The sequence below is a fragment of the Solenopsis invicta genome, chromosome 15 (assembly GCF_016802725.1).
Source record: "Solenopsis invicta isolate M01_SB chromosome 15, UNIL_Sinv_3.0, whole genome shotgun sequence".
Taxonomy (NCBI): Eukaryota; Metazoa; Arthropoda; class Insecta; order Hymenoptera; family Formicidae; genus Solenopsis; species Solenopsis invicta.
Window position 1 is genome coordinate 3,414,110 of NC_052678.1, and position 27,343 is coordinate 3,441,452.

General features: G+C 30.6%; 1 protein-coding gene across 1 annotated transcript in view; it reads left to right on the forward strand.

The window, feature by feature from the left end:
• The first annotated feature begins 651 nt into the window (after positions 1-651).
• LOC105203468 (putative fatty acyl-CoA reductase CG5065) overlaps positions 652-27,343 on the forward strand; it is a 43,309-nt gene continuing 16,617 nt past the window's right edge. The window contains 5 exon segments of the mRNA XM_039458128.1: positions 652-1,008; positions 3,748-3,987; positions 7,087-7,351; positions 11,210-11,461; positions 11,587-11,794. Of these exon segments, the coding sequence (XP_039314062.1) occupies positions 820-1,008; positions 3,748-3,987; positions 7,087-7,351; positions 11,210-11,461; positions 11,587-11,794 (1,154 nt within the window). The 5' untranslated portion in view covers positions 652-819.

Consider the following 27,343-nt stretch of genomic DNA (forward strand, 5'->3'; position numbering starts at 1 on the left):
AGCTCACAAAACAATGCGTATCTCAAACACTAATGGATATTTTGACGTGTTACTTCTCTTGGATGTCAAAGACAGTCCTACCAACCTAAAAAAATTTTATTCCTCCAAATCCGTGCGCGCGGGAGATTTAAAATGCAATGTCACCTTACTTTTTGGACACAGTAGTATACATGTACAAATACTTTTTATTGACTACAACAATGACGCGAATTTTTAAAAAATTTTTAAAAAATTATCACCTTTGAGCTGACTGCAAGAAGACAATTCTGATAAAAATTTAATACACTAAATAAAAAGCTGTTATTACATTTATTCCTCCATAATGACTCAAATTATTACATTAAAATCACATTTAAAAACATTGTGAAATTTTAATCATTCTAAATATTCAAACTACAAAAATATGAAAAATGCGTACACATAAAATTATAAAATTTGCAATTTTTTAAACTATAATACAAGAAACAGACGATTTCATAGTCCTTACAATTCTTTTAGTTTGTTTCCTTTATTTATTACAAAAGCAAATATTTTGTCGATTGTAAAAGAATGAATAGTCAATAAAAGCAAAAAGAAGTTGTGTTTTAAACGAATATGTATTTTCATTAATATATTGACACGATTGAACTGTAACAAAAGAATTTATGCATCATCAAGCCTTTTTCGATAATTATATAAAGGCTCATAAAATAGAAAAAAAGAGCATTAAACTAATTATAAACATCAAAATCTCCAAGAAAAAAATTATTACAGATTCCTATAGATTTCTTCTTTTTTTTTTAACAAATCGATGTATTTGTTATTCCAGTTTTCTCAAAAATGACTACAAAATCGATACCCGAATGGTTTGCCAATAAAAACGTTCTCGTCACTGGGGGCACTGGATTCATGGGAAAAGTTCTAATTTCCAAATTGTTACTAAGTTGCCCCGACATTGGAGACATCTTTTTAATAATCAGGAAGAAGAAAAGCTATGATTCGCATGCCAGGCTGCAGCTCATATTGCAGGTATGTAATAAGTCCAATTTGATTAAAAAATTAACAAAAATGAGACGTTATCTTGATAAATTTAAAGGAAAACCATAATGCTATTGATATTATTAAACATACATTATTATGGATATTTACATGGATACATCTAATTAATTTATGATTAATACATTGCGTAGTTACTACAGAATAAATTATACAAAATAATTTTCTTGCAATTAACCAATTAATTCGTTCCTAGTAATTAATACTGTAACGGCTTGTGCCGTCGCATATGTGTATGCGTATTAATTTGCTGATTGAGACCCGTGCTGTGACGGGAAGCGAAAATGATTGAGACCTTGATGGTTGTTATAGCTGAGTTTTAATCACCTTTACAATGTCGAATAACGTACACCCAAGGACTTTGATTCTGTCCATGGGGAAATTTTCCAAACTGAGAAGTCGCTATCTTTCTACATACTTACACTTCATGATTAACGTAACGACCAATAAGCTCTAGTCGTTTCATTAATCATGAACTGCGAGTATGTAGAAAGTGGTGACTTCTCAGTTTGGAAAATTTCCCCATGGACAGAATCAAAGTCCTTGGGTGTACATACATACAAAGAAAAACGGACAGAAAAATAACTACTAGAATGCACGCACGCATCGACAAGACGGACGAGACAAGAGAGTTACGTTACTAGGCGAAGAAGGATTCTAATGTTAGCAACCGAGAGTGGGGGGGCGCAGTGCGCAGGACCATTCAAGCCAGAAAGATTTGAGAACGCAAAAACGGCGCAAAAAAAAACTGAAGAGACACGCGTAGCGTGAACAAATACTATCCTAACGTAACATTTTAATTAAATGTATATCATATTTAATATAAAATTTATTAGCTTACCAATTTTTTTTACTACTGTTAAAACATAGGTATTCTTTAAAAGAGTACAAACACACACACACACACACACCCACACACATAAAAAAAATGTAATGGATAAAAATAAATTTATTTTGACGTTTTTAAATTCGTGCTTCAGATTTTTCAAATTCATTTGAATTTAAAAATATATAATAACGATGGTTTACTTACAAAACGTCATAAGTCAAAAATTTCTAAAATCGAATTTTTGTTATATTATCGTTGTATTCAGTACACTGTCTAGAACTTCTCGTGAACGTTAATTATGTTATAAGGCGATTATAAAACACTCCAGCGATGATTATAATATAAATGTAATGTAATGTCTTATAATGTAATTTCAAAATAGTTTTTTGTTCCTCTGGCAAAGTTATCGATTTTAAACATACAACGTTTCGTAAGTAAATTATCGTTATAGACATGGGCTAAGTTCCGTTTCGTGCATCGTGCGCAGTATGAATACATCCGAATTTAACATGATGAATAACGCATTTCGTATTTTAACAATTGACAACATTTGAATCCAAAAATATTTAAGTCATAAATAAGTTACCCATGAATATATTCCAGTTAAAAGTTATGCATAACAAGAATTTCGTTTTACTTCACTTGAGGTAAAATGTATTCTCGTCACATATTTCTAAGTCGTAAATACGATACAGTTTGAAATTATTTATACGCACGTTTTTATTTCAATAAAAAAAATGTTATGTAAGAAAATGCTCCTCGACCTTTTGAACGGGGCGTTGCATCCTTCGGCGTCGCTTGACGGTCCCAGGGACGCATAAAGGGGATGTCGCTGTCTAACTGCGCGAACGGATCATAGAGGGGGCAGTAATGCTGCGAGCTTGGATACACGAGCAACGTATGATCTTTTCTACGAAGAGATTTCTTGTCAGCTATAGATTAATAAATAACTAAGATTTCATTAGAAACGAACGGATCATTTTCTTATGACGAAAATATGTAAACCCTGAACATTCAAATATAATAGTGTTGAATAGCAATATTACTAATCAAAATGAATATAAAAGTACTGTTCCATCTATAAAGAAGAGATTTTAAATGTTGTGATAAAAGGAGTAAAGTCATCTTTTTATAAAATATCTAAATTATTGTTAATAACAACAAATATGAAATAATACTTCTATAAGCGCTACAATATTCCTAAAACGTTACATGAATATTATTAAAAATTAAAATAGTATTCCAAAAATATCATTCTGAGAATAGTAGATAAAATTATTAGGGAAATATTATTCTGAGAAGCTATAGATGAAAATAAGATAAAGTCATACCGTCGTTTAGTTAATTATCTTCATAATTTTATATAAATAAACAGCAAACTATGTGACTGGTAAACCGATATGAAATTCGCAAATCACCTCCACATTGATCGGGCCATCAGATATTTTCAATTTATTTCATCATCTTTGAATCTTTCGAATAACCGTCATCGAAGTGTAAAGAAAAGAGTTTGGTAAGAATCCTCGTTTATTCTTAATTCATGCAAACTCGCGTGCGAAATCGATAAATGCTACTTACATCTCATTCGAATTTCCTTCCAATAAAAGAAATGCCTAATAAAAGAAATTAGAAGAGTGGCATTTTTATAGTTTATTAAATGTCAGGTCGATAACCGACGTCATATTTAATCGTAAATTAAAGCAAACGAAGCGTTACTTCAATTCGATTGGGTGTTATGAATAACCCATCGTCTACTGGTCTGCACTGATCATGTTGACTCTAGCTCAATTATGAATTATGTATGAGTTGTATGAATTATGTATGAATTATGTATCTCGAGCGGTTGAGAAAGGTTCATTCACTAGTGGAAACTGTGTTTGCAGCAAGAGCCATTTAGGATTCTTAGAGAACAGTATCCGGAACGACTGAAGAAACTGATAGTTATACATGGTGATATAATCGTCGAAGAACTCGCTTTATCCGCCGCGGATAAGGATCGCCTCACAAATAACGTTTCCGTCATCTTTCATATGGCCGCTAATGTCAGGTTCGACATGACATTGAAAACCGCCATCCAAACGAACACCATGAGCGCTGCAAACATCATAACGTTAGCAAAGCAGGTAAGAATATCCACTGTACTGATCAAAGATAGAGCGATTATATTAATACTGTATGTTCTCGTCCGGGCGTTTCTCTTTCTCTCGCCCAGCGATCACGCCGTGCCGTCGAAAGTTCCACGCGCCGCTATTGGGTCGAACCTTCTTACAAGGCGAATTATTTTAAAATTACGAATCCGGACGTGGGAGCTCCAAATTCCTCCGTCTTAATGAATGATGCACCATGATGACAAGTCTTATAAGTTTATTCCAACACTCTCATTTTCTAACAGCTTGTCGCTCGCGTCATGTTAATAGAATTTCACTTAAAATTAGAGCAGGACTCTCGTGCGTTGTCTACGACTATCTTTTCACGACTCTCCCTACACGACTCCTCACCGGTAGCGCGAGCTCTTACGTTCCTCCTCCTTTCGGGAGACGTACCTATTAGACGTCGGGCCCACGATCACGTTAGGCTCACAATTTCGGTAACTCCTAAACAAATACTGTTTGATTTTATGTATAATGACCGAAGAGAAATTAACTAGTATGAACACTAATAGAAAATATACACTAGCAATTAATGTTAGCATACTAATATCATTATCAAACTATAATTACATGTTATCACATTTTTAAACTATCATTATCGTATAAATAGTCCTATAATATTAAAATAAATATTAATTGACTTACATAATATATAAATTGGAAATTTTGTTTTACTTACAACCTTGTTATTATATATATTGATATATTGTGTTATATTTTGGGTAATATTTTAGTTGCTTTTTATTTAAAAAAAATTCTTACTTGTACACTTTTTTTTAAATGAGACAAGAAGAGCTTTAGGACCGTGCAGGGTGTTGTGCGCCAATACAAAATAAATACAAATGTAAATAAAGTGAACGTTTCGACTGTTTAATAACTGGTCATCTTCAGTACAATTTGGAATGTACTGCGATAAAAAACCTTCCGTTCTATCTACCGTTCTATTTAGATACCTAAACGATATTATACTGACAGCATCCGAATATTCATTATCCTGTATTCTTGACACTTTTAATTTCGTGCAAAACCGCCTGCAATTCACAATGGGGATAGAGAGAGAAGAAAAAATCAGTTTTCTTGACGTATTAGTGATAAAACGCAACAATGTGATTATTTTTGATCAGTATCGTAAACCCACTTTTGCGGGAAGATACCTTAATTTCCTTTCGCATCACCCGTTCTGTCATAAAATAGATGTTGTTGTTGGTATGGTGGACAGAATAATTTCATTATAACATTCACAGTTTCATCAAAAAAATTTCACTCTTATGATTAATATTTTACTTGACAATAACTATCCTTTAAATTTTATTTTTGCCATAATTCATTTTAGATTAAAACACCTTTTTTTATAAAAATGACACCAACGTGGCCGACGTAGGTGCGAAAAGGTATTTCACGATCCCTTATATCAAGTCGGTATCAGATAAATTTTTGTCTTTCGCTAATAAGTATGACTGCAACGTAGTGTTTACAATCCCCTTCAAACTTAATAAATTTATAACCGCGGGAAAAGACCACATTGACCTATTACCGTGCAATGACATAGTCTACAAAATTAATTGTAGAGATTGTGAATCGTCTTATGTGAAACAGACAAAACGTCAGCTTAAAACAAGAGTCACGGAACATAAGTTGGATATTAGAAAATCCAGTTCTCTTTCCGTTATTACGAAACATCGCATCGAGAACAATCACGATTTTAATTGAGATAATGTAGAAATTTTAGATAAAGAACCATCCTTTAAAAAAAAATCGATATCTGAAATGTTGCACATAAAGAGACAACAAAAAGGACTCAACAAACAAAGTGATACCAAACTGCTTTCTGACGCGTATCTTCCTATTCTCGATCGTATTTCCTCTCCTTAACGTTTTATCCTCCTCCCCCACCCCCCGCCCCAACTTTTTCCAACTCATATCGTTCTGTTTCGACAATTCTCTTACCTTATGCGTTTCACAAATGCACTCTGTTATGTGCATTCGTACCAGCATCACTTAGGATATAATTTTCGGGACTTATAGGTATGATCTATACTATTCTATTCATGTTATCTATTCCATTTTACAATTTTATTATTTTACTCGTACAGCTCTTTATTTATTATTTTTTGTTATATTTTGACTTTACGTTAGTAAAGTCAAAACATAACAAAATTTTTTTCCTTCTTACAATTTTATTATCTTGACTTGTACAGCTCTTTATCTATTATATGTATTATTATTTTTATGTGTATTTATTTATTTATTTTACATTCTGACATTGAATATTGTTTCTTTTTTCTCCTATTTTTTGTATGGGCTTACTTAAACTCATGTTCCGAAAACGATGTCCCTTCCCTCGTTCCTCGAGGATGCATCTCGAAATAAGACGCTTTTCTTATATACGATCTATAATACATAACAGGGTGAAACACTCCTTCAAAGAAAATCTATACCTTTCTTTCGAAGCAAATATCGTCGAAACTATAAGAGATAGAAAAAAATGTTCTGAATAAAAGTTGAATGGCTTAAAGAGTACTTTAAGTATAAAGTACCCTTCAAACCATTCAACTTTCATTAAGAACATTTTCTTCTATCTCTTATAGTTTTGGCAATATTAGCTTTAAAAGAAAAATATCGATTCTCTTCAGAAAGATATATCACCCCCTAAAAATAAGAACGGGCACGTACAAAAAAATACATGTCCCTTTTTTTGATACATCATATTAAGGTGGGTTTCCACTTGTGTCGTATTACCGTATCGTATTAATGATCGCGTACCATGATCAGCCAAGTGTGGACGGTGCAGACACAATTCGGCGCCCCGTCCACACTTGACTGATCGTGATACGCAATGGATACGATGATATGATACAAGTAAGACGACCTACCTTTAAAGGCTCGATCATCAAAATCGGAGGACGACATTTCCGTACTTGTCCTTGTCAAATAATTTTTAATAATTTAATTTTTAACTTTATCTAGTTATTTTTGAAACGCATAAATTTTAATTTACTAACTTATTTCGATATTAAAAGGAAGAACTTTACTCGATAAAAAAGAGGATATAAAACAGTGCATTTATTTCAGATGCCTCTACTAGAGTCTTTTATTCATATGTCGACGTCTTTTTGCCAATGTGGCGAGTCCGTATTGGAAGAACGAGCTTACTCATCTAGCATCTCGCCAGAAACAATCATCAGTTTGGTCAATACGATGACGGATGATATCCTGGAATCAATAAAACCAAAATTATTGGGCAAGCAACCGAACACGTACTCCTACAGTAAGGCACTCAGCGAGGAATTGATGTCGAAATGCGGACTACCCGTAGGAATCATACGTCCGTCGATAGGTAAGGAATCTTTTCTCAAAAATGTCTTCGATCTTCGCTTTTCAAATGTAGAATACAATATGTCATTTCTTTGTAAACAACGGAATAAGAAGCAATAGGTAGTAATTAATTAAAAAGTTAAACATTAAAATTGAAGAGCTAATAACTTTTAACATAGTTTAAATCATTTTTAATAAATTAATATTTAATTTTAGCTATAATTATTTTTTTAAACATATAACCTTTAATTTATTAATACCTTTCCTAAGTAAAAAATTTGCCTATATAAAAGAAAACCATTATAAAAAAATATATGTCCACATAAAAACCAGTATTTTATTGTCATTTCGTATAAAATTGATTTATACAAAGTATTAAATTTATTTAATATTCAATATTATAATTGTGTTGAGTAATTTAACTTTACAAAATTACAGCATTTCTAATTTAATGTTTTCCAAAATTAACATAAGTCAATGTAATGTTAATGTAACTTTTAAATGAGTTAATCTTTTGTTCTTGTAATTGTTAACGCAACTAAATTAATTTTATACGCCATTAACTTTAATAATTTGATTCATTAATTTAGATTATAAAAAACGATTATAATGTTGTTAAAATATAATTAACTTATCCAACTTTGTTAAAGGTGACGCCTTAAATTATTGGACATTGTACAGCAAGATTGGAAACGTAATAATGGAGACGTAACGATTAAAAACCGCACGATTGAAAACCGCACGAATGGATACCGCACGATTGGACACCGCACGATTGGAAACCTAACCTCGTCGTCAAGTTACCATGCACATACATACACATACACGCACGTGAGGGGTGCAAGGGGCTGTACCATCATCCCCACCCACACCCACTCCGTCCAAATCTTTTCCTACAAACAAGGTTAGGTTTTCAATTGTGCGGTGTCTAATCGTGCGGTTTCTAATTGTGCGGTTTCTAATTGTGCGGTTTCTAATCGTGCAGTTTCCAATAGTACAGCAAACGAGAAATGATTAGATTGGTTAAATCCATATGAATCATGTTTCTGAATCCGCGAAAAAGTATTGAATTTTATAGAAACTGAACACATTGAATCCGTTTCCTATATCACTAATTAAATATAATTCATTGCATTTTTTTACGTAAATCATTCAAATGGATTCTACGTGAGCAAAACAATATTTTTGTGATATTTTCAAAAACAATTTTTGCAAAAAAAAATCAATTTTTTAGGAATTTTTTTCCGAAATTTTCAAGCGGTCACCCATCCAAGTCGCGACTCCGGTGAACGTTGCTTGACCTCCGTGATCGCTGCGAACTGATCTCTCATGATGACCTGTGAACACTTTATACTGATATGTGTATATAATTGTTAGATCAGGTCAATATACGTTATCGAAAAAATGAAATATGTATAATTAAAGCATATTATTTATATAAACAAATATAAAATTATAGTTTTTTTACTAATTTCGCAAATGTAAAATAGCATCTGGAATAACTTTTCTGTTATTTGTTTAAAAAAGAATGCAATTAGAAAATATATATCAATATAATACAATAATTAAATCAAATATGAAAAAATTTTTATTAAAAAACCAATTAAAAAATATTGTTTGCTCATTGGGATGTAGACCAAGCTTTTTTCATATATGGACCTATTTTGTCTATTGATATGAGTATTTATGTTTCTCAACAATACATGATGCACACAGGACTACAGGACGTATGCCTTTTTCTAGACGTCGTAAAGTCAATATTTGAAGGACGTCTGCAGACGTCTATACAAAGTCGACTTACAGCTCCGAAGCCTGACTTAGAAAAGTAGATTTACAATTGACATATGGATGGTTGTGCTGTTAGGGTAGTTAAATATAATTCATTGCATTGTACATTGAATATGATACCAAAAACAAATGGCCAATTCAAACAAATAGACTCACGTTCATTGCATTGAATATTGAATATGATATATATCAAAAGCAGATAACTAATCCATAATTACGGATTCAAATGAATAAGTCGCACATTTTACTTTTATGTATATTGAATAAGATACAGAAAGCAAATAGCCAATCCGTAATTATTCAAATGGATTACGGATAGAAAAAGAATTCAAAAAATCCAAAAACTGGATTTAAATTTGTTCTATTTAATAATCCTAAATATTTTTCAATTATTTCTCGTTTGCTGGGGTACTGTGTCCAATCGTTACGTGTCCAATCGGGATACTCCCCTATACTTCTCATCCCATACAGCACAAAACTTGCAACAATATTGTTGTAACGTTGCAGCAATGTTACAATGTTGCAGTAATGTTGCAACAATGTTTTTGCAGTTTACTGTGTTAATATGTAAATGTTTACGAAAAAAAGTATTATCAATAATCTATTATCGAATCACCGAAAATTATATAACTTTACGCATCAAATTGGAAATTTAAAGAATCACGTAGGAAGCAAAGAATAACACTAACCGATAATACAGCACAAACTGTTATACACAAACTGTTATACGCATATACGATAAGTCGTGCACGAAACACATATATACATATACATATATACACATGCGGACACATATATGCATTTACATAAAAGAATAGAATGCAAACTGATGGCACGGTATCATGAACTTAGGAATACAGGGATAACCTACACGGTTATAAGCTACAAGGTGCATAACCTACAGAGGCACGTTCGCACCGGGCGGAAGGGCCGCCATGTTGGTTTCAAAGATCGCACACATTAAAACATGTGCAGTGTATGTGTGACATAAACAGTACAGAATAATAAAGTTTAAAATTTTGTTAATCTTTTACATTAAATTTTTCTTTAATTATTTAATAACGTATAATACATTTAGCAATGTAATAAGCTAGTATGACAAACATATTAAATAATATTTTACATATAAAAGCAAATTAAAAAATAAACTCTGATAAAATATAAAATAATTTAAAATAATTTTTTCCTTTTTGCTTCAAATAAATAAAGTATCTACAGATACCAATAGTAACATACACCAATAGTATCAACAAAGAAAATATTCTTTTATATTAATAAAAATAAAATATTATGTATTAATAAGATTAATATAATTTTTTACCTGTGGAAATTATTTTTTATATTTTGTTCCAATACTTTCTGAAATTTATTTTTATACTTGTCTAAAAAATTTGTCGTGAAACATTTCGGTACTATGCATTTTACCATTTTTATTTTTAAAAGAGTGAATTAATGTTGATGAATAAGACGAATAAGTTCGAGTATCTAACCTAACTTTATAGCTATCACACTAACACAACGCAAACGGGATGTCACTTACACATATCTATGTATAAGTTTTTGAAACCAATATGGCGGACAACGATTTTCCCTGCATGCTTGAGAGAACACCCCCTCTTGCCAAAAGTAGGACTTTATGCTTCGTCCCTCTAGTCCTAAATCCGTGCCTTCTACCGGCATCGGTATTTGGTGCATCAAGATCACGTAACGAGACCGAAATAAGATCGAGACGAGACGAGAGCGAGCTTAATTGAGACGAGACTGAGACTTGATTATCGAGACTTTTCCGAGACGAGATCGAGATCAACCAAAATCTCGTCGTGTTTCGAGAAAATGAAACACTACATATATTCTACATAAAAATATAAAATTAATATAATAATAATAAAATAACAAAACAAATAAAATTTTCTCACATACTTTCCTTTTTAAGAAAATCAGATTTATCAATCTTTTTTACATTCACTATTTCCGAAAAAAGCTTCGTGTGGAAAAAGTTATTCTACAGTTGTAGAATAGATAAGCATTTTTTTTTTGTAAATTTGTCCGTATCACAATTACATCAGTAGTGAAACATCGACCATGATTTTAGTGGCACCGTCTTATAAAGAGCCTGTGCCCGGCTGGGTGGACAACATGCATGGCCCGACTGCAGTATTTGTCGGCACAGGCAAAGGGATGATACGATCCATACCCTGCAAATCAAATAACATCGCCGATCTAATGCCCTGCGATATGGCCGTAAATGCGACGATCGCTCTGGCTTGGCAAGTCGGAACGAAGAAATTTCTCAAGCCAAAATTTCTGAATGCCACGACAAACATGGAGAACTCGTTTTCTTGGGGTAGCATATATGTAATCATGAAAAAATATATACGCCAAAACGCTTTCTCGCGTAAGAAATATTACATCCAGTTTACAACATCTACAGCAAAGTATGCGATACATCTAACGATACGTTTGTTTTAGAACCGCTCTGGTATCCCAGTGGAAGAATGACCTCCTCCAAAATTGTACACTGGTTTGCCGTTTTATTCTTTCACGTTATACCCGCCTATCTGTTAGATATTCTACTCATTATCACTGGAAACAAACCTTTTATGGTGCAAGTACAAAATAAAGTAAACAACGGATTAGAATTACTTCAATACTTTACCTTGAGGGAGTGGATCTTCCGGTAAGAAGTTAAATCTATTTTAAATATCTATACTGAGAAAAAAAATTGCCAATTTGACTGAATCTTTCAACTCGACCAAATTTTTTTAGTTCAAATATTTATGTACTTTTTAATTAAATACGCGAAATACGTGAAAACTTTAGTTTAACCATTTATATAATTAACTTAACTACATGTAGAGGGAAATGCAGCATTTAATGCTACTTTAGACAATACGGCTATCTCTATTCTCTTCGTTAATAGACAACGAATTCTAATTCAAGTGTTTATGTAATTATTTATTTAATTGCCCACAGTTTTATCGTTATTAGATGACGCTAATATATCAATACACAATTAGTTTAAAATTGATATAAGGCATTTTTACTTTTGTGCACTTTGACTGTACTTTTCCAAGGTTTTAGCATTTAATTATGCATACTTTTTTATTGTTTCTAAACTTGAACGTATTATACAAATGTATATATAGGGTGTCCCAAAAAGATCGGGACACCTAAATATCTCGGGAAATATAAGTTTTACAAAAAAATGTTTCAGACAAAAGTTGCATAGTTTCGAGGGGGACATAAGATGGTGTCATTAATTTGACCTTGAATAGTTGCTTGAAGGACACCTTTAATTTTTCAAATGGTACTGCCAACTTTTTATTACATATTCTTGTAGCTTATCTAAAGACCTTTCCAAAACACTACAAGAAAGTATATTTTTGTTGAGTACTTTCCGAGTTGTGAAGCTTAAAAGCTACGGTGTACTGTAACTAAAATATACACATAATTTTATAATATAATACCGTATATTTTTTAAACTAAATGAATTCTTCAAAAATTTATGTTTGGACTAATCATATTACCTCCACTTTTTCTCTTCCACCGATTACGTAGTGCGTCACATTTTTATAAATCACGTCCTAAATAAAAAATATTTTATTACTTTTAGTTTACTAGAATCAATTAAACATCATTTAGACAAATATAATCGTTTACATTTGAAAACAAAATATTGCTTGTTAACAAAATTATCCAATAAAGTGGAAAATGGGTGCCACATTGCCCTCTTCTCCTCAATATTTAACTTAAATACGTAAACTTGAATTGAAGAAATTCAATTTAATTTGAAAGATTTATTTAACAATCTTTTTTTTCTCAATGTACATATCAATTTCAAATAATTAATAATTTATCAATATTTTTTACTCTGCTGATACATGAATTTAATTGCAGTAATGACAACCTACGCAATTTGCAGCATCAATTATGCCCCACCGATAAAAAAACATTTTTCATGGACACGAAGCTCGTTCAGTGGAACGAATATATATTAGCGTACGTCTTGGGTACGAGGCAATATGTCCTAAAGGACGATCCTTCGACACTACCACGAGCGAGACGAGTCTTGACGTACTTCTACTTCGCCGATCATCTGCTGAAATTAGTATTCGGAATTTTCCTTATTTGGATAATATATACAACTGGACAATCACTGCTAAGTCCATCATAGCAATGTTAGTCCAGTCGACAATATAATAAGTGTTGAATATAAAAGTTGCTTAGTCCTCTGCGAACACCTACAGAGTGAAAATTATACAGCGTATCACGTAATTCTTCAAACTGCGATTCAAGTCTGCGATTATAATTAATCTCTATTCTTGAGATTTTCATAAATTCCTTCCAACAGCAAATATTTTTTTATTCGTGAATTAGCCAATTAGATGAATTTGAGTAGGAGATACTTGATCTTCTCTCATTTGCGAAAAATAGTTTGAACTAAGGACTAAAGGAGACACTAGTCATACTTGATATGTATAATTAAACATATTGTGTTGCAAAAAAATCAATCTTTGTACCTTTCGATATCTATACTGCAAAATGTTTTTAAATAAATATAATATCATCAGTGAAAAATAATTCCTATATCTCATATTTTTAATCCTTGTATTTTAAATTTACAAAAAAAGTATAAAAAAATTTGTAAAAAAAAATTCCTTAAATCTCTTCAAATTTTATTAATTTCTTTCGAATATTATAGAACGAGAAAGCACAGAATATTTTAAAATTCACGTAAAGAAATCTGGGAGAGATTTCTTTACGTGAATTTTAAAATATTCTCAAAAATTCTGAAAGTGTTTCAATTCATATGAGAAATTTTCTAAAATATATTATAAAATTATATAAAAAGTTTAAAAAATTGTATCTAAGGAAGCTGATGAAAGTTATCTGTCACTTTCATGTAAAGAAACAACAGCTGTTTTACAATGTCTATTAATGACAAATAATAATTTGCTACCTAGAATACAAAATTCTAAGAAAAAAATTTCACGAAAGTTATTCCAGGTTTGAGAAATAATCAAAAATTGTTATCATATGAAGGAAACAACCATTTTAATTTTAATTCAACATCGTGGATTTTTGCCTGAAGTTGTTCTAAAATAGTTATAATTATAGTCATATTACTGATACAAAAAATTATCATCATATGGAGTTATAGTTTTTATTTTGACATCTAATTGAATTTACTTGTGTTGATAATGTACCTTCTATAAGGAACGATAATTTAATATCGATTATACATTGCATTTCAGAACTTGATTAAAATTTAATCCAATTTAATCCATAATTTCAACGTTTAAATCCTATATGTTGAAGCATCACATATTTGATATGTAAATAATATGCACCATTTATAAATTTATATTACGTATAAAAGCAATAAGTACAAGTAATTATGATATAAATATCACAAAATATTTGTTATATAAAGTGTTATCCCCAATTTTATTGTTATATAGAACAATACAAATTGCCGCGTAGAAGCTCGCCAAGCCATGCGCCGACGCCGTGAGATTGCACCTTTATTCTCGTTATCATTTTCGTTATTTTAATGATTCTTAATGATTTGCGTGCTTCTGAGCATATTATAGATATTATTCGTACATTCCACAAGAAAATAGAATATTCCCATGATATTATGTTCCGTCAGAAAATAATTTCCAGCATATCTTTTTATTGAAGAAACGGATTGAAAAATGCAAAAATCTCAAGGTTCTAATATAAATAAATATTACTTTGTATCTTCTTGAATACTCTTGAACCCGGAGTTTGTATTGAAAATGGAAAAATTAATTGTGAGAAATAAGCTGTTCGTTAAGTCGAATCAATATGTTTTTTATGATTCATCAAATTACTTTATACAAAATAGTTATAACTGCATGACAATATTTTAGAAGAAGCAACGATATTTTAAATACTAAAAAAATTAAAATTGAAGAAGCAGCCATAAATAAAAAAAACGAAGTTTCACTAATTGTGAAAATAATAAGATTGAAATAAGGACTAATTATAATGCAGATTATAAAAATACACCGAACTATCATATCGCGTGTAATACGCAATTATGAAATTATTTAGTATTATTCCGGGATATCAAACATAATAACGAGAATATAGGTGCGGTCCCGGCGTGTAACTCGCCTAAGCTCGTCACAAGTTTAGCTTGTAGATTGGGAAAAACAGACTAAAACTGTGGTCTCATAGTCCATAGAAGCTCATCGAGCCACAACGAACCTTGACGAACCATGAGACCTACCTATTTATTGTCGTTATTATCTTCGATATGCTTTAACAATTCTGATTAATAATTCATGATTTGCGTCTTTTTCAAATGCGATTTAATCGCTCAGTATATTTTTCCAAGCTGTATTATAATCTGCACTTATTTAAATTTTACTATTCTCACAATCAGTAAACTTTCAAAATTTACGAGATTAGCCAGTCAAATCGCTTAAAAATAAAGCGCTTCTTTATATTGATTTATAAGTCAACTGCAAAGAAATAAAAGCACATCCAGATTTATCCTTTTACACAACGTTTAATAGCAAAAAACATTTTGCACAATATTAAAATAAATATTTTTTTTGTGAAAAAGGGGAAATATCCCATTAATTTTAACGTATTTTAAAACATTTTTTTATTACAAAAAATGTTTTTTTAAATGTAAAAAAAAATTTGTTCTCATTGAAGTGACGTCTGTGAGAATACGAGCACAAATGCAAATATTCTGTTTGATTTCTGTCGCCAATCTACAAACACAACCTACTAGAAGGTTTTGTCTTATTTCTCAATAAACATAAAATCATTACTATCATATTATAATAGCATTTAATAACATGTAACATTTTCAAATATGTCAGAATTATTTAACGTTGTATACAGCATCAATTTTTAACAAACTCTGATTGTGCTTAGGAATAATGATTTTAAAACGTTTCAACAATATTTCATAAAAAATTATATAAAATAATAATTTATTTAAAACATTTATATAATATTATTGAAATAGTTAAAAATACACGTGAAATCAATATTTCTAAATGTTGCTTTGTGTATCTTATCTACTAAATGTATCTTATCTACTAGGTTTTACTAACATTTAATATTTTACCTCTGTGAAGCTAGCACAACACCACCATTAAAAAAAATTTAGAATACGACACAATTAATTGCTCATTTATTGATAATTTATTGCCCTAGTCACGAATTTATTGTTCTTACCTATTTGCTGGAAATTAAAATCAAAAGTGGGGTTGCGTACTTTAAATCAGCACCCCCACTTTTGATTTTAATTTCCAGCGAATAAGTAATAGCAATAGAGTTAGGATTAGGGTAATAATTTAGCAATGAATGAGCAATTAATTGTGCCATATTCCAAATACTTTTTTTAATGATGGGGGTTCTATCTTCACAAAGGTAAATATTTCAGACTCTGAGTGCAATTTGTTTCTTTTCTACTATCAAAAACTGGTAGCAATTTATGTTCAAAGGATTACAAACATTAAAAAGATACAATAACAGTTAATATCTTTATTCTACGTTTTTATTTATTATTGTCATTTTTATTAATATAAAAAATATAAATATGATTTCACTAAAAATCTTGCTTTGTTCTCATTAGAGTGTCGACTGGAAAATATAAGCACGAGATGCAAATATTCTGCTTAATTTCAGCCGCCAATCTGCTAACATAACTACGGTGACCATCCGCCCTTTATTTCAGAGGACAGTCCTTTATTTCAAGTAACTGTCCTTTAGATTTATTTATTTCTTGAAAACTTAATTTTTACTCTTTTTTTAAATTGTATCTTTTATATTAGAATTTTGTCCTTTATGTACAAAATTACAGTGTTAATTTGAACACAGTTTCTTTCAGGAAAAGTAAAGTTAATTCTGATACATTGAATTGCTATTGGCACTTTTGCGAATTTATTCGATTACTTCAACTAGAGGTTGTTGAAAGAAAAAAATGTTTCAAAAATTATAGAATTTTATTTATATTTTTCTGACTTAAACGCTCCTACTAAGGGAATGTTATCAATAACAAATAATATGGAGTAGAGAAAAAACCCAACTTGAAATTGACACTCTTGAAACTGGTATTATTTATACAAAATGTAATTATGAAATTGTTTAGAATTTCATGATTTTTTAAACAATTATCATCTTTATTCTTTAAAACAAATACATTTTTTATCAGAAATACATTAAAAACTCATTATTATTATTAAAAAATATATATGTATAAATACTATTGTTAAAAATGTATAAAATATAAATATGTACATAAGGATAATTTTTTTATATAATTATATATTTAGTTAAAATTCAGATTGGATCCGTTTTTATTTTTTTGTTATTTTAAACCTATTTCAAATTTAAAGGATTTATTATAATGCAATCAAACCAGTTTAAAATTATTAAAACATTACAAAATGTTTTATTTTGATATACAATACAAGAAAATTTTGAAATGCTTTGATTCCTACCATAAAATGGATTAGAAACATTAGGAATAAACCCTTAAAATTTTGTCCTTTATTTTCTCGAAGAAAATATGGTCACCGTAAACATAATCCACTAGCAGCCTTGTCTTATTTCTCAATAGACTTAAAATCATTACTATCACATTATCATGACATTTAATAACATATGTAACGTATTTAAATATGTCATAATGATTTAGCGTATATGGCATCAATATGAACAAACTTTGATTATGACTTAAAATAATGATTTTAAAACATTTCAACAATGTTTCGTAAAAAATGATAAAAAAAAAATTTATTTAAAACGTGTATATAATATTATTAAAAAATTTCAAAATACACGTAAAATCAATATTTTTAAATGTTACTTTAATATATCTTATCAACTGGATTTTGCTCATCGAAATTTTCACTCGCCTAGTTTATATTTTGCCTAGTGGCAAAAGAAATAAAGCAATGGTAACATATTCAAAATTTATTCAATTTGAAAATTTTTAAAGCATTTCTATTACATACCACAAGATTTTCAAAACATTTCTGTTGCAAAATTGCATGTGACATTTAGCAGAATCTTTTCAGAAGTGCTACACATAAAATGTGAAAGGTTGAAACTTAATAAATTCTTACGAATGTTTTCTTAGAAATTGTAAAATGAAAGTTTTATTACCAATTATAAAAAAATATAGATCATACAACACATATACACAATAAAATTAAAAAACTATCATAAAGGACTTACTATACATTGAAAAGTTTATAACCAACCAAATCGTTATGTGAAAGTGTTTCAAATTGCGTGATCTTTGTGATTTTGATCCTAAATTATTTCAAATATCAATTCTTTATACAGGATCTTTGTGATGTCGATTCTTAATTGTTTATATAAATAACCACCTTCGGATTACAATTCTCAGGATTTTCTCTCTGTTAGAAATATCAATGCGTTCTATGCGTGCTTAATTTCGATTTTACCGCGCTATAATGTCCCTACGCTTTCGCCCCGACATGCGCGATGCGCAGCGCTTATCCCGCGCTTCTACCGCTCTGGCTGGCGCTCTCTCTCTTGCTTTGCTTCGCTCGCCACGCGTGCACGCACTCACGTTCCTGTATCCCATATATATTATTAAAGGAGTTTAACGTATAAACAACTGTGCTTTCCTGAGTCTCTACTCCTATTCCTGATCGCTACTCCAACACTCTCAAACATTACGAATTTTATATATCTTGTTTAGTACGAATTATAGCCTGGTTAATTTTTGAAAAAAATTGTCCCATTTTATTTCGGACAAAATTGAACAAATTCGAATTTTTTGTCAGAATTTATCAAAAACTACCGATTTTAATTTTTTAGATAAAAAAACTGTCCGCGAGAAATTCAGACAAATTTCCAGATAATTCATACTTTTTACAAATTTATCCGATAAATACTTACAAGCAATTTTAAATGTCAATATATTATAATTTCGATAAATTTCGGACAAATTTTGACAAATTTTTTGCCAGAGTATTTTAATTATAAATTCAAGTGTAATATAAAATATAAAATTTGAATATTGAATGATAAATAAATCGTGTACATTTATCATACGCATTATGATTGATACAATGAAACGGAATAAAAATATGTAATAAAAGCAATAATTGTGTTTAAAATATTATATTTAACCCATTGGTTTTAAAATTTTTAAATAGGATAAATAATTCAATATTGTGAATCGATGTCATTCGTTCGAACATCTTGAGTGCGACAGTTTGATATATATTACTCGTAAATAATTCCTTCTGTTTCTTTTTACTTCAACGCTTGTATAGTGTCTAACTCCTCACTGCAACACATTGCTTTATGACGTCAAAAGTGAGACGAGTCGTATGGGTTTTGCCTTTCACTGTAAATTAAACCTTTTTTGTACTCATGTTGGATGATAATATAAATTGATGAAATACTCCAACAAATACGGAAATTTTTTCGATCCAATAATCAAACAGTTCGAGATTCATTCGATTAGCTGATAGTTATTGCGTTTATTTCCGGAAATAGATGAGGATCGTGAGTTAAGTCAGATTAATTGTGCGTCAGATTAATTGTAAGTCGATGTTTTCTCATACCATCTCTTATAGTATGTATAAATGTAGTTAATTTGCAATTTTATATTTCCTGCGGAAATATAAAATTGCAAATTAACTACATTTATACATACTATATATACATATTACATAATTGTTGCTGATTGAATTTAATGGAAGCTATTTAAATCATCTACGAATTAAAAAATAATTTAACATATTGGATGATATAAACTGAGATCATTTTTCGATTCGTGGATTAATTAAATGGCCTCTATTGAATTCAACCAGTTACAATTATGTTCCTTTCCTGCGGAAATATAAAATTGCAAATTAACTACATTTATACATACTATATATACATATTACATAATTGTTGCTGATTGAATTTAATGGAAGCTATTTAATTCATCCACGAATTGAAAAATAATTTAACATATTGGATGATATAAACTGAGATCATTTTTCGATTCGTGGATTAATTAAACGGCCTCTATTGAATTCAACCAGTTACAATTATGTTCCTTTCCGCAAGAAATATAAAATTGCATATTAATTATATTTATACATACTTATATATTTACATTTTTTAATTAAAATAGGAAATGCTTTGAAAAAGTAAATCAAAAAATATAAATTAATGCCGTGAAAACCAACACAAGATGTTCGTGTGGGAATTAATGTAATTAACAAGCAATTATTATTAAAGACATCCTCTTGTTTGGACCATCCTCAATGTAAATGTATCACATTAGCGACAATTGTACTGCATCATTTTTGACTGCCAATTTTTGTACCTACGCTACACAAGCCTGATTATTATCAACCATTGCATGTAGAATGAAGTAATAATTTTACACTGAAGATGATCTAAAACTGAGGATCGAAACATCTGTACTGTACTAATTGTTAGACTGAAGGGATGGATAGATTGATTTCACACGTTTACGTTAAATGAGCTTTACTATAATATATATTGGCCAAATATACAGGATTAGCCGCGTAGTCTAACGTGAGAGACAGACAGAGACTAACTGCCATGTAAACAGACTGAATGTCATGAAACACTCAAATATGTACATACATACACAGTAAAAAATAAAATGTCCCAAAAAGTCCACTCTAAATTTTAAGTTAAAATAACTCTTATTTTAAGTTATTAAGTTAAAATAAGAGTTATTTTAACTTAACTGTTGAGTTATTTTAATTTAAAATTTAGAGTGGACCTTCTGGGACATACAAAAATGTATAAATTAGCATTTTATTATTTACTGTGTATACATTACACGAGACGTGGCATTGCTTGTATGATTTAGCATTGACCTATTCTAACAATAATAATTGCTTGTTAATTACATTAATTCGCACATGAACATATTGTGCCGACTCCCATGGCATAAATTCATATTTTGATTTATATATTTAACTTACTGCAACTAAAAAGAGATTTTCAACACGTATTTGGTTAATTCGTTATTAAAGAAAAGAAATAAAAATAATTTTATTCGTAACGAAGAGAAAGATGCCAGAATAAAATCGTACGCGGAATTGTGAATGCACCATGGTATATCAGAGACAAGGATCTGCGTAGAGATTTGGGGATACTGTAATGGTGGAGGACGAGATAAAGAGATCGGCGCGGATCCACGAGAATAGACTGCACGAACATATCAACTCAGAGGTTCATCAACTCCTCCATTTCAAGAATATAAAGAGGAAGTTAAAACGAACCAAACCTCATGATTTAGCCTAATTTATAGTAGTTCTAACTAAACTAGGTAAGGCACTGGCTACTCCTACGTTGTTCTTCTGTATAATTAGTTAAGTAAAAATTACTGGTTAATCAGAAATAACTAGTTGCAGTTAACATTAAAAAAAAAAAAAAAAAAATTCGTAATGACGAGAAATGTCTTTGCAAGATAAAGAAAAAATTTAAAGTTCAAATCTGTGCTGCTGTGCACGTCTTAATATCATTATGAAAATCATAAACTTCTTAAGACCTAGTAATAAAAATTTTTCTTAGAATTATTTTCAAAATTTTAATATAATTTTCTAACTTTTTAAAATTTTTCTTAAATATTTTAGATAAATTGTAACATTTTTCATAAGTCTAAGACAAAGTCTACATATTTTTTAAAATATTTACAATATGCGTAAATGCTGAAATATTTTAGGATTCTATAAATTCCAAAGAAAAATTACAAATTTTAAAGAAATTAAAAATTTGTTTAAAAATTATTATTTTTCAAACAAAATTTAAAAATTGAAATTTAATCAAATTTACGATATTCTTAAAAATATTAAGACATAAAATTTTATTAACATATGTATAGCAATGCAAATATCTTATTTCTGTTTAAGAAGGAGTAGAATTAATTAATATATTAATATCGTTTGATATTTGATTTCAACATTTAACGACAATAACATGGCCCAAATTAATTTTTCTTGCATGAACATGTGCTACTGTATGCATTATTTGTACATGCGCCATTGTCTAGGATAAGTTTATAATTTTAAAATCAAAATTTACAATTATAATTTTTTCATGAATAAAATCAAGATATGCATAAAGAAAAAAAAATTTACATCACTTTTAACTTATCACGATCTTAAATTTATATAATGTTACGTAAATACACGTAATAAGTTAAAAAAAACTTGGGTAACGTAGGTTAGATAACGTAAATCTGAAAAAATAAAAAATGAGCAACAGAAGAGATGTCAAAGAGATTAGGCATTATAGGTAATGCCATTATACGTAAGACCTGTAATGCTATAAGCTTGGTTACGACGCAGAATCGTTAGCGACCTCAATAATAAAATGTCATATAAAATTTTGCAACAGAAGTGTTTCTAAAATCTTGTAATATGAAAATCTACGCATGAAGTAAATTTTCAAATTGGACTCTATGAAATTTACAAATTGGGTAAATTTTTTCATAGGTATGTGTACATACCCAAGTAAAAAATTTGCTTTATTGCTTTTATCGATTTAATGAGCAAAAAATGTTCTGCTCCTCGGTGTATACTAAGTTTATATAGTAGTAATAAATGCTACGCAACAATGCTACGCAAGTAAAATATTATTGTCTTATATAACATTTAATCTTATAACATCTTATATATACATGTCTTTTATTAAATATTTCGGAAATTATATATTTATATTTATTATATTAATCAAATTGCAGTAAATAAAAACATAGAATAAGAATACTATGTATTTATATTTTTAAAGATGGGAAGTAACAAATAAGTAATACTGTTACTCATTACTGTTAGTTTTTTATAATTTTTGACTAAAATTGGTAATGACATTAACATTTTCCATAACAGTAATAGTAAAGTCAGGGTTGGAATAATCACTTTTGACAATCAATTCGTTAAGTGACAATTCACCTAATAAGTTACTTTTCTCAACGTGTAACGCGTACTAACAACGAATTGCTTGTCAATAGTAACTGTTCCCCTGGCGTTACCATTACCGCTATGAAAAATTGTACATCATTACCAAATTGTTATTATTAAAATATAAAAGTAACAATAAAGTAACGGTAAAATAACAACTTCGCATCTTTGTATAGCTTATATATAATTTTTATTATAAATATTTATTTGCAATTCTATCAATAATATAATAAATTTAAAAACTACTTTGGTAGTACTGTAAATTTGAAGCACTTAAAATTATTGTTTTATTCTATTTAGAATAAGATAACAATGTCAATAATATTTCAGAAAAATGTCAGTTATTTCAGTGACTTTTTGTTAATAACGTGTTTTGTTATTAACGTGTAATAACTATTATGATGATTAATACACTAGTAATACACTAGATTAATACACTATTATAAAATTAATATTTGAACACAAATTTAATTTCAACTGAACAAATAATTAAAACACAGCACTGTTTTCATAAAAACTGAAAATGTATTTAAGAATACGTGTAAAATAACATTATGCACCAGGAGCCAGCCTTGACCGTTGTTGACGATTTTGTACTTACTTCGTGTGATTCCACTTATATGCACTGGTGCAAATTATTATCGTTTAATATTATTTTTTCTGAAAAATATTACTCTTAATATAATATTTAGAATTATAAAAGTAATTCAGAATTAACAATGAGCCTAATTAGCTTTATTACAATCTATGGTTCGTTTTACGTCTATAACACACCATAAGTATGAAAATTCGTAAATCGAGGTAATTGTAGGAAAAGAGATACCTGTATTATTATGTATAAAATTAATATTATCTATTATATATACACATATGAATATCATTCATAATAAATTTTCATATCATTTTTCGAAAAATTTGAAAATAAAAACAAGAAATTCAGTTGTTAAATGGATAGAACAGTTACGAATCTGTATAACTCATTACTTACAATTATATATTGTATATTTGATATATTTGTACATATTTTTAGAAAATAAATTTCTCTCTGTTGAATTGAATTTGTCTTTCGACAAATTTCAATTTGATTGTAAATGCATTTTAAAATTCTCAAGATCAATAATTGATAATGAATAAATATTTTTAAAAAATATATAATGCCTTTGACAACTCTGAATACGCCATTATAAAGTATCTTTGAAATAATAGCAATTTAGTCGTTTCAAAGAGATGTTTATAAGAACACTTACAAAAAAAAAATTTTCTAAAAATAGTTGTTTACAAAAATATGAAGATAAACATCATTGACTCGTTATATATAAATCCAAGAATTCAAATTTTATAAAAATTAAAAACTTTCTCCAGCGGAAAGAATGGCGAAATGATGAATGAAACTCAATCACTCGGGTCTCAAATACGCTGCAAGGTGAAGAGAATCATTGAGAAATTCCGAGATGGTTCAATGTTTCTTTTACGTTCGCATCATATAACAATGTAACGAATTTCGGATAAAATCCAAATTACTTATTTCCGTACGTGAAACAATAAATATACGATTAGCAGAGCATTGCGGTGAACTCGAACTCGAATCCTACCTGTGGATTTCGGGAGATTGTCATGAAATATGTAAATTTGTTACGTGAATGAAAAAAAAAAATTGCGGCATCAGACCAAGGCAGAGGAGACAGTGAATCCATTTGGTTCCATCACTGCATCTACCTGAGCGGGAAGTACGACAGAACGCGAGAACTTAAAAAAAACCCGCCCTCAGACCTTCATCTACCGGACGCTGGCACTGGACGAAGTCGAAGTCAAGAAATGCTCGGAGACGACCGTACGTAAATGCCATGTAATAAAGATAAAGCCGTCATCGACGGCGAATCTGCATTCAGTCCGTCTTGATAATTCCTACAACATGGAACAAGACTTTTCCAAGCAATTTTTCCACTTTTCATTGCTACTTCTTTAGTGCGCGCGCTCCATTTCTCAAACAGAAAGTCCGAACGCTCGTATCGTTGCATTTTTTGAACAGCTTTATCTAAACATTCATTCCAATTTATTACAATTTTAAGGCACCTATTAAATCTACAAAATACGCATTATTTTTTACATTATATATGTAATATTGTTATATATAACTATTGTCTATATAATAACTATACAATATACAATTATTATGTATATAGTGCACCTATTGTGCATGTACGAGGTATGATCAAAAAATAAAGTGACTTTTTGAATTTTGTGCGTTCTGTACACTCTAATTTCAAATTTTTTTTTTTTTTTTGTGTGTTGGTACACTCGTCACGATCATATGTTCACAGTTTTGACTATATAGCATGTGTTATTTTTATGTGAGAGGCATAAAGGTTAGACTCGTGTTTGCGTGCTCGGCGATTTTTTGCTGTTGAAAATAATGGAGCAGAGAGTTTGTATTAATTTTTGTGTAAAAAATGGTATTAAGTGTTCAAAAACTCTTGAAATGTTGACAATGGCGTACGGTGAGTCAACTTTGAGCAAAAAAAATGTTTATAAATGGTATAAGTTATTCCAAGAGAGCCGAGAAAATGTTAACGATGAACCTCGCTCTGGACGCCCCAGCACGTCAAAAACCGACGAAAATGTTCAGGAAGTGAAAGAAATTGTGTTGAAAAATCGTCGAATCACGATTAGAGAAATAGCTGATGATCTTAACATATCGTTTGGCTCATGCCAGTCAATTTTAACGGATGTTTTGAGTATGACACGTGTGTCAGCGAAATTCGTTCCAAAACTGCTTAATTTTGATCAGAAGCAGCGTCGCATGAACATCGCCCAAGACATGTTGAACGACGTCAATGATGATCCTTGTTCAGAACCAAATGTATTTAATCGCAAATTTTATTATATATATTGTAATTTAGCATATCGCATAAATTTTCAAAACTGATAACTGTTTGATTGAAAAATATAATTCTGTTCCTCGCAATAATTATTAAGACAATCTTGACACTGATACTTGTAAATATCTGTGAAGTTGTTTTTCATCTCTATTTGTCTCCCGTCACGGTCAAATCCGAGGATTCTGTTATTCTTTTCACGAGCATCTCTGCCCGTTAATTTGCTCATCTCCGAAGCAAACAAGTTTCGCGCCAAGGCGCGCGCGAAGGAGAGTCAACGAACATCGATATTTTCAAAACACCGAATTGAACGGTACGCGCTCGTTCGTTCAAATCGGTAACTCCCATCAAGAGGGCCGCTTGGCCAATAATCTTCATTTCGGGAACAATTCGCTCCTCCCGACTCTCCTTCGCGGAGCACCGTTTTTCCGGGGTTCGTGCTATCGTTCGAGAGCCCGACGCCTCAGAAGCGAGAGAAACGCGATCGATTAAAATTCTCTTTTGCACGTGACCGCGCGAACGGAATCAGACTTTTCTCTATCGATACCGAACATTGTAGTGCTCTCGATCCGAGTTATCAGTGCAAGTAGAAACTTTGTGACAAGTGATAATAAACATTTTGTGAGAACCGACAAAACTGTACATTTAGTGCATCCTTGATCACTTCCTGTCGTCCGTTCCTGCACTCGAGCGCCACACCTCTCGGTTATCTCCTGTTCGCGTATGTCGTCGTCGCTCTCTCGCGCTCTCTCTTTCCTCGTCGTTCGCGGTATTGCTGTCTTTCGCGCTCTCAACGCTCGCTAGCAGTATCGCGCGAATTCCAAATTCACAGCTCCCGCGTTCTCTCTCTGAGAAAAAACCGGCTTCCAGTGCTCGTTCGTCAAATCTTAAATCACCGAAACCGAGTTCACTGAACAATCCTGATCTGCTCAAAAGGGTTATAACTGGTGACGAAACATGGGTATATGGTTATGACGTCGAAACCAAAGCCCAATCATCCCAGTGGAAGAGCCCAGGAGAGCCAAGACCGAAAAAGGTACGCCAAGTTTGTTCGAATGTGAAGGTTTTGCTCACAGTTTTCTTTGATTACCATGGCGTTGTGCATCAAGAATTCCTTCCACAAGGTCGTACGGTAAACAAGGAGTATTACCTTGAGGTTATGCGGCGTTTGCGTGAATCAATAAGAAAAAAACGTCCGGAAGTGTGGAAAGAAAATTCATGGATTCTGCACCATGATAATGCACCTGCGCACACGTCGTTACTAGTGAGTACTTTTTGGCCAAAAACAATACTATCATCATGCCTCAGCCACCGTATTCACCAGACTTGGTCCTCTGCGACTTTTTCCTCTTCCCAAAATTGAAAAGGCCTATGAAAGGACGA